This window comes from Clinocottus analis, unplaced genomic scaffold (assembly GCF_023055335.1).
Source record: "Clinocottus analis isolate CAN_PGR_092001 unplaced genomic scaffold, fCliAna1.0.p SCAF_4, whole genome shotgun sequence".
Classification (NCBI taxonomy): domain Eukaryota; kingdom Metazoa; phylum Chordata; class Actinopteri; order Perciformes; family Cottidae; genus Clinocottus; species Clinocottus analis.
The window spans coordinates 15,273,414-15,287,266 of NW_027176153.1; the positions used below are offsets into that span (position 1 = coordinate 15,273,414).

At 41.6% G+C, this 13,853-nt stretch overlaps 2 protein-coding genes across 4 annotated transcripts; both read left to right on the forward strand.

Annotated features, from left to right (window-relative positions):
* On the forward strand, positions 1-7,161 carry slc25a33 (solute carrier family 25 member 33). The gene is made up of 7 exons (XM_068598486.1): positions 1-219; positions 1,940-2,113; positions 3,349-3,426; positions 4,565-4,665; positions 4,999-5,065; positions 5,616-5,896; positions 5,987-7,161. Exons 1-7 carry the CDS (start codon positions 182-184, stop codon positions 6,184-6,186), a joined length of 939 nt encoding a protein of 312 aa, XP_068454587.1. The 5' UTR covers positions 1-181; the 3' UTR covers positions 6,187-7,161.
* Positions 7,162-8,888: 1,727 nt separating this feature from the next.
* On the forward strand, positions 8,889-13,849 carry si:ch211-150o23.3 (uncharacterized). Of its 3 annotated transcripts, none has more exons than XM_068597606.1 (9): positions 8,889-9,040; positions 9,302-9,406; positions 10,118-10,156; positions 10,245-10,553; positions 10,909-11,217; positions 11,838-12,152; positions 12,336-12,485; positions 12,568-12,636; positions 13,186-13,849. In XM_068597606.1, exons 2-8 carry the CDS (start codon positions 9,376-9,378, stop codon positions 12,609-12,611), a joined length of 1,197 nt encoding a protein of 398 aa, XP_068453707.1. In that variant the 5' UTR covers positions 8,889-9,040; positions 9,302-9,375; the 3' UTR covers positions 12,612-12,636; positions 13,186-13,849. The 3 variants fall into 3 exon arrangements, with proteins under 3 accessions (XP_068453707.1, XP_068453705.1, XP_068453706.1); XM_068597604.1 differs by lacking the exon at positions 8,889-9,040 and adding an exon at positions 9,066-9,203; XM_068597605.1 differs by lacking the exon at positions 8,889-9,040 and adding an exon at positions 9,066-9,203 and having other exon boundaries at positions 13,189-13,849.
* Positions 13,850-13,853: the final 4 nt, after the last annotated feature.

The window sequence follows — 13,853 nt, forward strand, 5'->3', positions numbered from 1 at the left end:
TAAATCGTGAGCAGTTCCTCAGGTCACCCGGGAGCCGCTCCACCGAGCCGGTAGAGAGACACGGGCAGCACACGGACACGGGGATCACACCACCGCGACTCCGCTCCTTCCCTCCGGCCAGACGAGAATTTTTAAACAAGCGGCATAACACGAGCATGGTGGCGGTGTGAAGACATAAAGGATGCAGAAGGACACTCTACTGAATCTCTTTGCAGGGGGGTAAGTGAACGCTCACGTTACTGCTTCTCGCCGGTTTAAGGGTTTAGGGGTTATTAATAACTCAACAGGTTCAGCGGTAAGGCGACCTTGGGGGCCACGGGGTTTGTTACACGAGTCACCCAGAAATGACTCGTGAATGTGACGCGCGTTAGAGAGCCGCGGACCCGCTAACAAGGGAGCCGAACTAGCTCGTGTTAGCTTAGCACTAGCTGCCACATTGAACACCGGGGAAATTTGTTTATTGAACTGTGTTCTTCATTATGGCGGTAAATCGGCGAGACGGGATACTGACTGACACTTGTATTAACGTATGGATCTTAAACATGCTATTAAATAACGTTGTTGTCGTGGACAACGAGCGCCTCGACCACATCTTCAAGTCCCTTAATCAGTAGCTAACCGAAACATCCTTGCGGAAGTGTGCTAGCGCCCGTCAGCTAGCAGGGTCCCGCTGCAGTGTGTCTGGTCTGGAAGGTGCTGAACAACGTGATAATATACTGTGTTACACCCCCACTGTGTGTAACACAAGCCCGTGAGGCTTCTCCCTTGTCGCAGTCACCAGAGACGTCCGGCTGTATGTCGCTAACCTTAGCCGACGTCCTTCGGCGTTATGTAACGTTGAAAGAGGCACATAAACTCCTCAGTGTCACATTTGGGCCTGTGGTATTACGACGAGCTTGTTGGCTTCCACATGACGTTAAAGTCACATTTTTAACTGCGCTGACTTGTTCAAATGACGCCATTTTACCCTTGAAATGTTGGGATGAGCCTTCAGGTTACCGAGCTATAGCTTCACACGTCTGTATTAATAATAACAATAATACGACTCAGATGTTGGCCCTTTTTGTTGAACTGTATCCACCAGACTCTCCTCATAGACACTTAAAACATGTACCAAACCGTCTGAGGGGGAAATGTGTGTTTACCTTTCGAGGTAACCATTTCTCTGAAAACCGGCTGAGCTCGTTTGACATACTAACACCAAAACTTAATACAAACACACACTCACAAACACCATTTTAAAAAAAACATACGGGCCATTTCCAGACTGCTCACACTCTTTCAACCACTTTACCTGGATTTCTTAACTTTGTGGTCACAGGTCATGGACACAACAACAACGCATCGTGTCATCATGGTTGCTTTTGTTAGTCAAATTAGGTTGTGCAGATGGGGACATCATGTAATAATTTCATAACAAAACACTCATGGGTGGTCAGGTGACTGCGCAAATGTAATACTTGACCTAATTGCATTATATCTATTTGACTCGCTCCCCTCAGCACAGGCCATACAGAGGCTTAGTCTGATCCCTTCCAGACGTCTAAGCCTGTCACGAACAATGTTATAGACATACTTGATAAAGGATCTACCTATTTAAACTTAAAATAACTAAATTCATAAAAAAATTGTGCTGGAATAGATTTCCAAAAACGGGGAAATTACTCTGTGCAATTAGAGCGTCTGAGCCATAAAACCCACTGCACCAGATGTGTTGGGTTTACTCTGGAGTATTTCCATTGCAGAGCCAGAGACCGGTCTTTGCCCATAATTGTTCATAGTACTTGTTCATAGCTCCTCAGCTGTGTTATGATGGAAGAACACTCTGCTTGTCAAAGCCGAAATGCAAATAAAAGACTACTCTACATGTATTTGCTTGTAATATGTTAAACACCCGAGAGTCCATAATCCTTACTTGTATGTATTATTCAATTCTCAGATGTAGTGGTACGGTGGGAGCCATCGTGACCTGCCCCCTGGAAGTGTTGAAGACACGGTTGCAGTCATCTGGCCTCGCCCTTCGACCCGTCTTCCAGGTCCAGCTGGGGACCCTAAGCGGTACTGGAGTTATTCGACCGGGTACAGTTACTCCAGGGCTGCTTCAGGTCTTACGGTAAGATGTTTTTATTTTTTATGCGTTTGCTGTTCCTTGAGAGTTTAATTTTTTTTGAACTGTAATAAAAGTACACACATCTGTTGCACTTTCTCTTTAGTGTGACTACCCGAAAGGGACTGTCTACCTTTTATAGTTACAAAGAGGCGTCATGCTGAGTTATACCCTGCAAAGACGTCAATGGTTAGACATTCTGAATCTGTTTTGATTTAGTCCATGGAATCACTTTGGACGTCCTATCATCTGCTTTCGTGGTCTTAAAGTTCAATCCTTAAATTCTCCATTAAGGGAGGATCTGGACGCTTGTATTTGGTACATTTGTATTTGGTATTTAACCAGCACTGAGGGACAGCCCAAAACATTACCACAATGGCTGACATGTTTTTGTTTTTGAGGTGACCATGCAAGCAGCCTTTTTATGACTCTGCTTAGGTTGGTAAGAATCTAGAAGCAGCCCTGGCGTGCCGAGACGAGAAAGGGGAGGTTTTATCCAGGGTGCTTGGAACAACTCATGTTACACATATAGGACTGGGGCAACCAACTGAACCAGTCTAGACTGTTCATTTGTTGCTGTTGAAGTTTTTTACATGAATATCCATATTACATTTATATTTCAAAAGCAAAAAAGGTTAATATGCACAAATAATACACATTTTCGTACCTTAGCTGATACAAAATATATTTTTTTGAGGGAATTATCTTTTATTTACAGGCTTATATTTATGCAAAACTATTTCCGGACATGGAATTCCACCTTCAAGTCATTAGAACATCATCAATAGTGAGCACTGCATTATTGCCATTGTTGTGTGTGGGTATCAGTGAGAGAGTTAGAATGTCTGAACATTGCCCGAGAGAGACGTGATTTGCATTACAAACCCCAGCACAAATAGCAGTTTTACCCTCTCCCTTTGCATAGCCGCAGACAGACCTGACTAGCATCTGGCCAATGAAGTTCACTCCCTTCAAAGAGTTAAAAAAAAACCTTGAGGAGACGTGGCCGACGTGACCAGTCTCTGTAGAGAGGACTGGGTTTCATGTTTAAACTTGGTTAAACCAGCTCAAGTGAACGGGACTGGCGAAACACTTTGTGCAGGAGCCATCCTACTCATTCCCGTAATAGAATTGGTGTGGACGGTCCTCCACAAGCATTTGCTGTAGTGTGTGCCTGTGTGTGTCTTTGTGTCTCTGTGTCTCTCAAATATCAATATTTTGATGGTTTTCTCTTGTTGCAGGTCAATACTAGAAAACGAAGGACCAAGATCACTGTTCCGTGGTCTGGGGCCGAATCTTGTTGGTGTGGCCCCCTCAAGGTACAGATACATCAGTGACCCCACAACAGTCAATCTCACCACCATCCTCACTCATTGCTATTTTTATTGAACAAAAACCTGACACTATGACAAGCTCTGTGTGAATGATACCTGCCCTTTGGTGTACAGGTTTGCAATGACACCCTTTTTAAGTGATATTCAAGAACGATAAACAAAACAGAGTCCAAGTAGCCCGCAGAGCGGTGGTTTCTCAGTAAAGTCTGTGTGGCAGGACACTTCAGAGTGTATTAATGCACAGTCGCTAACCAAACAAAACAAAAGCAAGAGGCTGTGTTTTTATATTTTCAACTTTAATGGCTGACAGCATTAACTGGCTGTATAAACGGGAAGCAGCACCTTGCAGTGTTCTTTGAGTCGGCTGTTTGGTTTTTATGTGCGACGGTGTACTTGTATTTGATCAAACAAACTTGACACAAGACTCATAAGTTGAAGAACAAATAAGTAACTATGTTTTTAGTAAAACTGTTTGTTTAACTCTGCGACAGTAAAATATAATACATAGTACTGACGATGGTTTGATAACGAATCTGTCATAGGTCAAAGTTCAATATTATGTAAGTACATCTTGTTTTGATTTCACTTTTTTGTTTCAACAAATAGTCGGGACTTTGGCACGTTACCGTGTGGTTGATGATCTAAACTCAAAGCGCTAAAATTAACAGTCCTGATGCATTTGCCATAAAATGTTGATTTAGACTTTGAGACTCTGTTAAGCTGAAAAGGTTCATAGGTTACGTATGCTTTTCCCTATGGTTAATGAGTAGCCCCAGCATGATCCTTTGCCCAGTAATTCCACTGTCCCTTGATTCCACTGGCCAACTTCGACCGGCTCACATTCAGGGCCACTCTGTGGTGCCCGGTGCTTATTCAGCCCATTCTGGTGCAGTGGCAGTAGGTTCCAGAAGCCAAATAGAGAGAACAGGCATTGGGAAACAGACTACTCTCGATGCACTCTGTCAAAGGCCAACACAAGTCCAAATGGAATATTTTGCAGAATTGCCCAGCTGTTTATAAAACATACACTTGCATTTTAAAATGCATTCATTTAATGACTGTGTTTTAATCTTTACAGCTGCTTCTGTGTAGAGTTCTCACCAGTTTGTTCTCTGTGTTTCAGAGCCATTTACTTTGCTGCATACTCAAAATCTAAAGAGACGTTCAATGGGCTGTTTGTCCCTAATAGTGGAGTGGTGCACATGTCCTCTGCTGGTCTTGCAGGTGAGCAGTCTGCTGTAAAATGTAATTCAATCCAGGGTCCTGCAAAAATATTATTGATAAAGCTCATGCTTTGACTACCCTGTGAATGACATAACAGAATGCTTTCATGCCATTGTTGACAATTTAAAAAAACAAAACATGGTGGACTTTACAAAGGTTAATCATTGCATTGCAAGTAATGCTGTTGCATTGTGATCCTGCTGTAATTCCCTGAAATCAATTGGAGAGCATACTTTTATTCTTACAACTTTATGAGTTACATTGATCGGACGGAATTAATCTTGTAAACTAAAGTATAAAACTGAATGTGCTTCTGTACCCCCTTGTTTTCAGCTTTTGTTACAAATTCTCTGATGAACCCCATCTGGATGGTCAAGACCAGAATGCAGCTGGAGAAAAAGTGTGTACACTTAATTAAAGGCATAATATGTGTCCTTGTATTCTACATGAGAGCTGTGTTGAACAATCTGACTTATTTTAGGGACTTTGAAGGTGGTACGTGACTCCATATAATATGACCTTTGACAGAAACCTTTAACAGAGCTCCACGATGGTGTCCTTGCGAGACTGAGCGTGTGACCTGGCGCCATAAATACACAGCGCTGACGCACTGACCTGCGTGCAGAAGAAGAGTCTATATTTACATTACAGAGTACAGGGCAGTAGTATCATGTGAGAACTCAGGAACAGATCTTGTCACTCTTTCTGGAAAGAGCATCTGTCCTGCAGCACAAAATTCAGATGCAACTACACTATGTACTCATTCAACTCAACAAGGAAACTTCAGGTTGTTGCATACTTCCTGAAAAAGGCTGAAAGTTAATGCATCACTTGGACAATAAACAGAAAAAAAGATAGGATGATGATTTACAGTTAAAATGTCTGTTGGTTTCAACACCCCACCAAATATGATTTTGTCACTAATAAGGCTGACTGGTTTGACTCTTTAGAGCCCGAGGAGAGAAGAAGACGAATGCACTGCAGTGTGCCCGATATGTTTACAAAACGGAAGGAATTCGGGGCTTCTACCGAGGCTTGACTGCATCGTATGCTGGCATCTCGGAGACAATGATCTGCTTTCTCATCTATGAGACACTGAAGAAACACCTCGCCAAGAGCCAATTTGCCTCCTCAAATGGGGAAAAGGAGAAAGGAGCAGCAGACTTCCTGGGTCTGATGATGGCTGCTGCTTTTTCAAAGGGTTGTGCGTCCTGCATAGCCTATCCACACGGTAAACACTAACATCCATTGTTTGTCTCTTGCAGCACAATTATTTGTTTTGATGACTGAGCTTTTTTTTTTTTTTTTAATGTTTCCACAGAGGTAATTCGGACAAGGCTGCGCGAGGAAGGAAGCAAGTACAAGTATTTCTTCCAGACGGGGAGGTTAATAGCGGTGGAGGAAGGCTATGCGGCTTTTTATAGAGGACTCATTCCACAGCTAATTAGACAAATCCCTAACACCGCCATCGTCCTCTCCACGTACGAACTCATTGTCCATCTTCTTGGAGAATCAAAGTGAAGAAAATGCTGCAAAGTTGGGATCCTGACAAACTACGGACGCCACACAAAACCCAAAACATGCTGGTCAAAAGACTTTTTTGAAAATGCTGTACATACATTTTCTTTAATGTGCTACAGAGACTTTTATGGTGGAACTGAAGCAGGTTGTACTGTTATCCAAAGAACTAAACATATTTTATTGAAAGCTTGTTGTTAGGAGTTTATCAAAACAACTGAAGAAGTCGTGGTACTTAAATTAAAACTCCAAACTTGTGAAAAAGGTCATCTTCTGAGAGGACTCCTGTTAAGTTAACTAAATTATTGTATATTTTGTTCTTTTATGACATTGTTTGTTCCCTTTTATCAGTGGTAAATGTACCAACACACGTGATTGCACAGGTTGACTCTTTTGGTAATTCAGATGAAGTGCTAGTATTAGTGCTGTTTCTTACACTGTAATGACTACAAATCCTCTTGCAGTTTTTGTTTCACAAATTCACTGGTTTCACATCGGTGTGTATATTACAGACACACAATTATATGCAGGCTTATCTGTATGTTTTCTTTGTGGGGAAAAAAGATAGTCATCTTTTACATAATATAATGAGATCTTGAATGCTTATTTGACCAATGGCTCAATAAAATGCATCAAGAAAAATATAATTTGCTAATTCACCCAAATACTGAAGAAATGATTCTGTTAATATCTAAATCTACCAGTACTGTGATGAATGCAAAAGAGCATAGCAAGTTGGCTGGTTTTGTTCTGAAGTTTAAGTATTCCTTTGAATTCATTTAATTTACAACATTCTGTTTGACTGCCGAAAAATAATTGCAGGATTTATGGTGTCTTTTTAAGGAATTCATCCCACTTTAAAAAATATTTGACATTTTTCCAAACTAAATTGTGCAGTAAACTCTCCTTTTGTTTTCTATTTGAAACGCATTGTCTATTTCTGCTATGACTGAACATCAAGATGTGTTTTCTGTTCACGTTTGTCCAGTTAATGTAGGTTGCTATGATTGTGTTACCTTTTTACAGTAATGCCTCTCATACGCTCACGGATCTGGAAACAAGTCTTCCACATACGCCTATAAAGATATTCACCCCCTTTTGACATTTTTGTACGTTGTTTTTAGGGCTGGGCAAAGTTGAAAAAAAAGAATCGCATTATGCGCCAAATTCAACAATTAAGTAAAAAACTATGTGTATTGCATGCTTTTATTTTAATGTAATGTTATCAGAACAATATAACATCACTCTAGAGCAACATATAAGTACAAATATAAATTGGATGCAGATGTGTTCACCCAAAGTCTGTATTAAATTGTAAAGACACCATTGTCAGCAATTACAGACTTTATTCAGAGTAAAAGGCTTTAAACATTTAGACAATTTGTCTCTAATCTTTGTCTAAACCTGACAACGACCTGTGTGTTTGCAAAGGAATTGGAGGTCAATAATTTTCCAGTCCTACCACACATTATAGATTTGCTCATTTCCACGACTCCAAAATCTTTGTGGCCTCTGTGGAAAATACATATTCAGCCAATTTGCAGTTCTCTTTCTGACAAGCAGTTTTTTTTTAGGATATTTATTGTTTTTGCTCTATACATTTTCACCCACTGCCTTCACAAGCTCTCCAGGCCAGGGCCAGCCTCAGAAGTGTCTCTGGTCTGGATGACTCATGGTCAATCACAGGTTCAAAGGCGGTACTGAAAATGCAAACCTACTTGGTTACAAAGAAACAAACACCCTGGGCTTTAGGAAATCCCAGTCATCTCTGACCGGAAAATGTCATCTGGCATTTTATTGTGTTAGTCGCGTGGTGTCGATTTCACATCTCAGACATGAATCAGCACGTACATAATCTTCTTCCTGATGTGATTTCTGGTTGAGTCATTCACATTGTCCTTTCTATCTGGGAAGAACAGGCTCATGACAAAACGATGGGAGGAGAATTTGGAGGAATTTTGTTGTAATTCTTTCAATAGTGTGGCTATCAGTGTCTACAATAGTGAAAGGGGTGCGAGTCACCCTTTTTCAGCTGTTCTTCACACGCTCTCTGAAATGTTTAGCCTACAACATGATTCCAACTTTAGGCTGCCAAGTTGTGAAAAATACTTTCTGCTAGCAGTTCTTTCACTTTCTCATAGTTAAAGGTTACTACTTTTTAGTATGATAATCCCTTTTTCCTTGCCAAGCCATGGTACAGTATGCAGACAAAGCAGAATTGTTGTACTCATAAGGCTGTAACTTTGTGTTCAAGCCTTTATGTCGTTGATGATGATACAACATTAGTATTTGTTAAACATATACACCTAATTTAAGTAAAAACGGAACAATTAATTGCATAATTCATTATTTCGCAAAAGACAACTTGATTTTGTTGACTGTGAGTGCTGAAGTCTCAAATGAGTTTAAGAATGTATCTTTTTGCACAAAACAAGGATTGTGTATCTTTATCATCCCATGCAATGCGTTCCAGCTAAAATCCTCAGTCACAGTCGATTAAGACGGCATGTCCACCTTCACATTTGAAATATATAAATCAAATGTATAACTTGTTCAAAGAGAAAATGGAAAGAAAGAAATCATTTCTAATCTCAGATTTTACACAATGCATTAGTGTCCCTTCGCTTCAAGTAGGCCTATTCATCGTTCGCTGCATACATCCAGTGAACTGTTTTAAAATATGCTGCGTTCAAAGACCTCGTGGGTGATCGCACTGCCCTCTCCCGAGCAGTGACTCCCAGGAGAAGCGAGTGGCAGAAAGCAGCGCTGCGGCTGTGGTGACCTCTGTCTGCCGCAGGGAGAACTCTGCTCAGCCCCGGAAACCCCGACCGGTCGCTGTTAGGATGGCGGCCTAACGGTGAGTGCTTGTGCTTTCACAACATTATCCCGACGATGCTGATGGTGTAATGGTGGCAGCCACCCGGACTCAGCAGCAGCCTCACTTTATTCTGGTGACGATAATCAACTGTTAACCGATGCGTTCATTACCGACCAGTTATCGATGAAGCCTTTGGAGTCAGGTGGTTATAGCTAAATAGCCGTTAACCTTTTAGCCGAGTGTCAGTTAGTTAGCACACAGGCTTGCTAACGGTTTGTTTTTTTCGCTCGCTCTCAACAGCTGTGTGTATCCTCGTCACCACGATAACGGGCACCCTTCCCACCCGTACCACTGATGGCAGGGTGAGGGGAGCCATGCTGACGTTCCTCCATATCCCTTTAACAGGTAGGTAGCGGCGAGAGAAACGTGTTTGTGAGCTAGCTCCGACGCCGGACCAGCTGACGTTCATGTGTTATGCAACAGGATCACTTAACCTGAGCTGAAGTTGGCGTAGTTCCTTTGGTTAGTTAATTAATTACATTGCAAAGGAAGAAAAAAAACGTGCTTCTCGTATTTAGGACTTCTGAGACTGTATCTTGAAATTGTGATACTATTCATGTTAGGTCCGTTTCTCGTAGCTTGTTACGTTTGAAACCGTTCCTCACATTGTGTTTATTGTGTTCATCTAACGTTAACTCTCGTAGAGCAGTGTGTCACAACAGCCTGTCATAAATGCTACTCCATGAAGGTTATGATGTTCAGTGTTGTTGTTGTTGTTGAGAGGCGCTGTTACAGCGATGGTTATTTTGGAGACTTGGGTTGTGGTGCTGTTTATTTGTTGTATTGTGTTAAGGGGTGTTGTAATATTTAGTTCATGCCATGGCTAAATGGGGGGAGCAAAATCTAGTTTTGTAAAAATCACAAGCTACATCCTTTCAAAATGACCATGAAGTTTAATCGACACTTCTCATTCGATGCAGTACTGTTGTATAGTACACATTAGTTTTGTGTTATGTTAACTGTAATTAATACATTCACGACTGAATGTTAGTGCTTGCCATTGCTGTAATCTTTAATGGATTTTATTCTGTTTTTTTGTTTGTAATTTCCTCACAGGCCTGTTAGGTGTTCTGTGGGATGGAGTTGCTGCTTTTGGTACGCATGGGATTGATTGGGAAAAACCTGCTGCATCCATAGCTGCTCCCACATTTCTGTCTCTGAGTGATTTCTCTTTGATCCACAGGTGGGGTCAGACTAGTGGATGGGGAGAACAAGTGTTCTGGCAGAGTTGAGGTACTCCGCCATGACCAGTGGGGGACTGTGTGCGACCATGGGTGGGACCTTCGGGAGGCTGATGTGGTGTGCCTGGAGCTGGGCTGTGGCCTAGCTGAATCGGCCCTTCACGGTGCAGTGTTTGGTGAAGGCAGTGGCGAGATCTGGCTGCGGCATGTCCAGTGCTCTGGACATGAGTCCAGTTTGACACGCTGCGCTGTTGTCCTTCACAGTAATGTCTACTGCACCCACGAGAAAGATGCAGGGGTGAAATGCTCAGGTGACTGTCTACTACGTTGAGGCATTTGATCCACCAAGGAGCAGTGCAAAGGTGGTTGAGTGATTTCTGCTGGGTTGATTCATAGAGGCTACGCTATGTCAGTGACCAGTTAGACATGTGTGCATACAAATACAAATTCATACTGCATATAACTTTTAGGAAATCTCAATCCAAACTCTTTCGCTGTATATCTGCCTCTGTGGTGGAACGAGTTCCCAAACTCAGCAGAATACCACTCTGCCTTCAAAAAATACTTGAGTACCTATTTTGTCTGCGATAACTCACTACCCTTAGTTACATTTCATATTGTGGTGATCTAATTCACGTTTTGTGATCAACCTGTCTTTCTTCGCAGGTACCCTTTTAATGCCGACCCTCACCCTCCTGTCACCTCACACTGTGTTCTCTCCTGGCGAGGCTGTTCGGTTTGCCTGCAACGTTTTGCTGGGTCACCACCTTAGTGACTTCCACTTGTACAAGCATGGAGTGTCAACACCACTGGTTACTCAGAGGGCAGACCAGACGCAGACCAAAGTGGAGCTGACACTGTCCGACATAGAGACTTTCCACCAGGGAAGCTACAGTTGTGGGTACAGGATCATGGGCGGCTTCCCTTCTCAGCTGCTGAGCTCCCCACCAAGCAACTCCATAAACATCACTGTTGGTGAGTCATAACTACATCGTCTTATAACTCTGTTGCGCCAGTGTCCATTCCTATAGCACAGTTTTTGATTATATAATCTACATTATGTGTTTCATTACATGTCCAACTCAACCAAATGGGCGTTTTATTTTAATTTGAAGTACCTTGCCTTCAATACGTTTTGATTTCAGTTTGATAAAATTATTTACTTTTAACATACGGCGTGTAACATGAAATATACATCATGTGTCACCAAATACTAATCTTAAGCATGGTAGTTTACATTTAACTGGCTCCATTTGCTCAGGAAGACTGTGAGATGCTGGTGAAAAAAATCCAAGTTGAACATTTAGTTTAGTTATTGCTACCCATTTTTAGTGTCACACTACTGTAAACTGTCATGATTTGTTTGTTGTGCTTCGTTTGTTGTTAATATGACTCACCGGTTATATATTAGCAAAAATCTATCGTATAACCTGACCGAAAAGGCGCTTTTATTTCAGACAATTTGTAAAAACATTTAAGAGTTGGAAGGAAAGTTATAGTTTTAATGTTCAAGCCCAAATTGAGTTCTTTTTTTTGCCTTGTCTATATTACTCTGAATACGATAACTAATGTAATTCCTTTTTGAATGATCTCAGTGGAACTCCTGACTCCCCAACACTGGTACAACACGTCCGCTGAGGCCCCGGCTGGTTCCGTCATTAAAGGCCACAACTTTAACATCACCTGCTCCACCCCGCAGCAGTACCCTGGAGGCTCCTTCCAGCTACGTCTGATCCGCTCCAACGGCACAGTGCGCCAGTCCCTGCCTGCCCTCACCCCATCCGTCACTTTCACCTTTCCCAATGCCCAGAGCTCCAACGAGGGATATTACTACTGCCTGTATCGGGTCCAGCTGGGTGGGCGCACCTTTGTCTCCAGAGAAAGCCAGCCACTGCCTATTGCCATCAGAGGTGACACTGATAATATTACAGAGACAGATGAAAGATCAGTAACATCGGTAAAGAATAGCATACGGATATAATGTGCATAAAAACTAAATAAAATGGGGAAGTAAATTATTAATATTTGTCGATATTCCCGAAATCTCATTTATAAAAACCCATCCTGTATGTAACATGTCTTCCCATCGTCAGACCCAGATCCAGTACTGAGTCCAATGGTGATCAGCTGGCTTGTGTCCGGCCTGACATTTGTCATAGCGGTCATCGTTATAATCATTGTGGCCAAGGTGCTGTGTAACAAGGAGAAGAAGCCCACTGAACTGGAGCGAGAGACCAGAACCTGTAAGTTCCTTTATGACAGAGGTGGGATTTCTCGATAACATCCCGTATGTCTGCCCAGACTAATAGATGTTTCTGCCTACAGGTGTGGATAACACTTATGTTGCCTTATCGATTAACAAGCTATGACGGGGTATGGACCAGATCACTAAAGGTATTAAAGGTCATGATTCTTGCACATTAGGTCCATTTTTAAAATAGTATTTTTGCTCCTTGGTAGTTTCCATGTTTGAAAATAAATCAAAGGGGATTTGATTTGATATTTATTGCACCATCCGTTCCTTATAGTGCTTTTTTGTCTTCGTTGTGGGACTTTTCCCACTTGTATTGTGGCGATTTGAACAGTTGTATAAATACTAATATCAACCCCTTGACCACACATAGGTGAGGTCCATTTAAAAAAAAATGATCTGCACCAGAAATATTTCAGGTGTTGAAGGTCAAAACATGTTTTTTTGTGATAATTCATTAAGGTCACCTTGTGGTCCGTTTTCATTTGACAAAGATTTGTTTTTGTTAGTGTAAAAAATCCACATGAAATCTAGTGTGATTCAGTGTCCCTTCAATGAAAACTTGGAAGGAGAGGTGACTAATGTTTATAGGCACTATAATATTTATTGTAATATGTCATTGTCTGTGGGTGTGTTCTTAATTGTGTCACACTAATAAATTAAAGTGAAGCATGTTGTTTCATCCTTTTAAGCAGAATCACACGCGAGGACAGTCGAGGGGCTCACACGGTGTCCGTCGTGGATTCAGTTGGCAGGAGACCTGATGCAGAATCAAACAACTCGGTCTGCCATCCACTCCTGGAAAGAAGCCCTACCTGGATCCAGTTCAGTACAGTCTGGATAAAGCAGTTTTTATTGGACTTTTTATTGGACTTACATAGACATACATAACACTAAACTTCAGGCTAGTGATACTGCTGGGAAATAATGGATGTGCTTGACTTTAAAGCATTCTGTTATGAGATGTAAACTACTAGCCACAGAATAGTGACCGTGTAGATTACTTCCAGTTAACCTCAGTTCAACAACTTCAGATTTGGCTACTGCCATGACACCAGATGTATGGAGTGGAAAACTGCAGTAAAAAGCTAAACTGGGGAAAATGTGATGCAGATCCTTCAGGTCTGCGTTAATGCATTTAAAAGAAATGCAGTATTTATTACCAAGTAACACTAAAGACAGGCTCAACTAGCTTATTAGATACTCGCTTCACCAGATCAATGATCCTTAAAGGATTCAAAAATGTTTTTGTATTTTAAGTCTAACCCAATGCATCTTATGCCATTCATAATATGTAGATCACTGCACTTTAAGTTAATAGACGCTGTAGTTGATTAAAATGTGCTGTTGTTGGAACTTC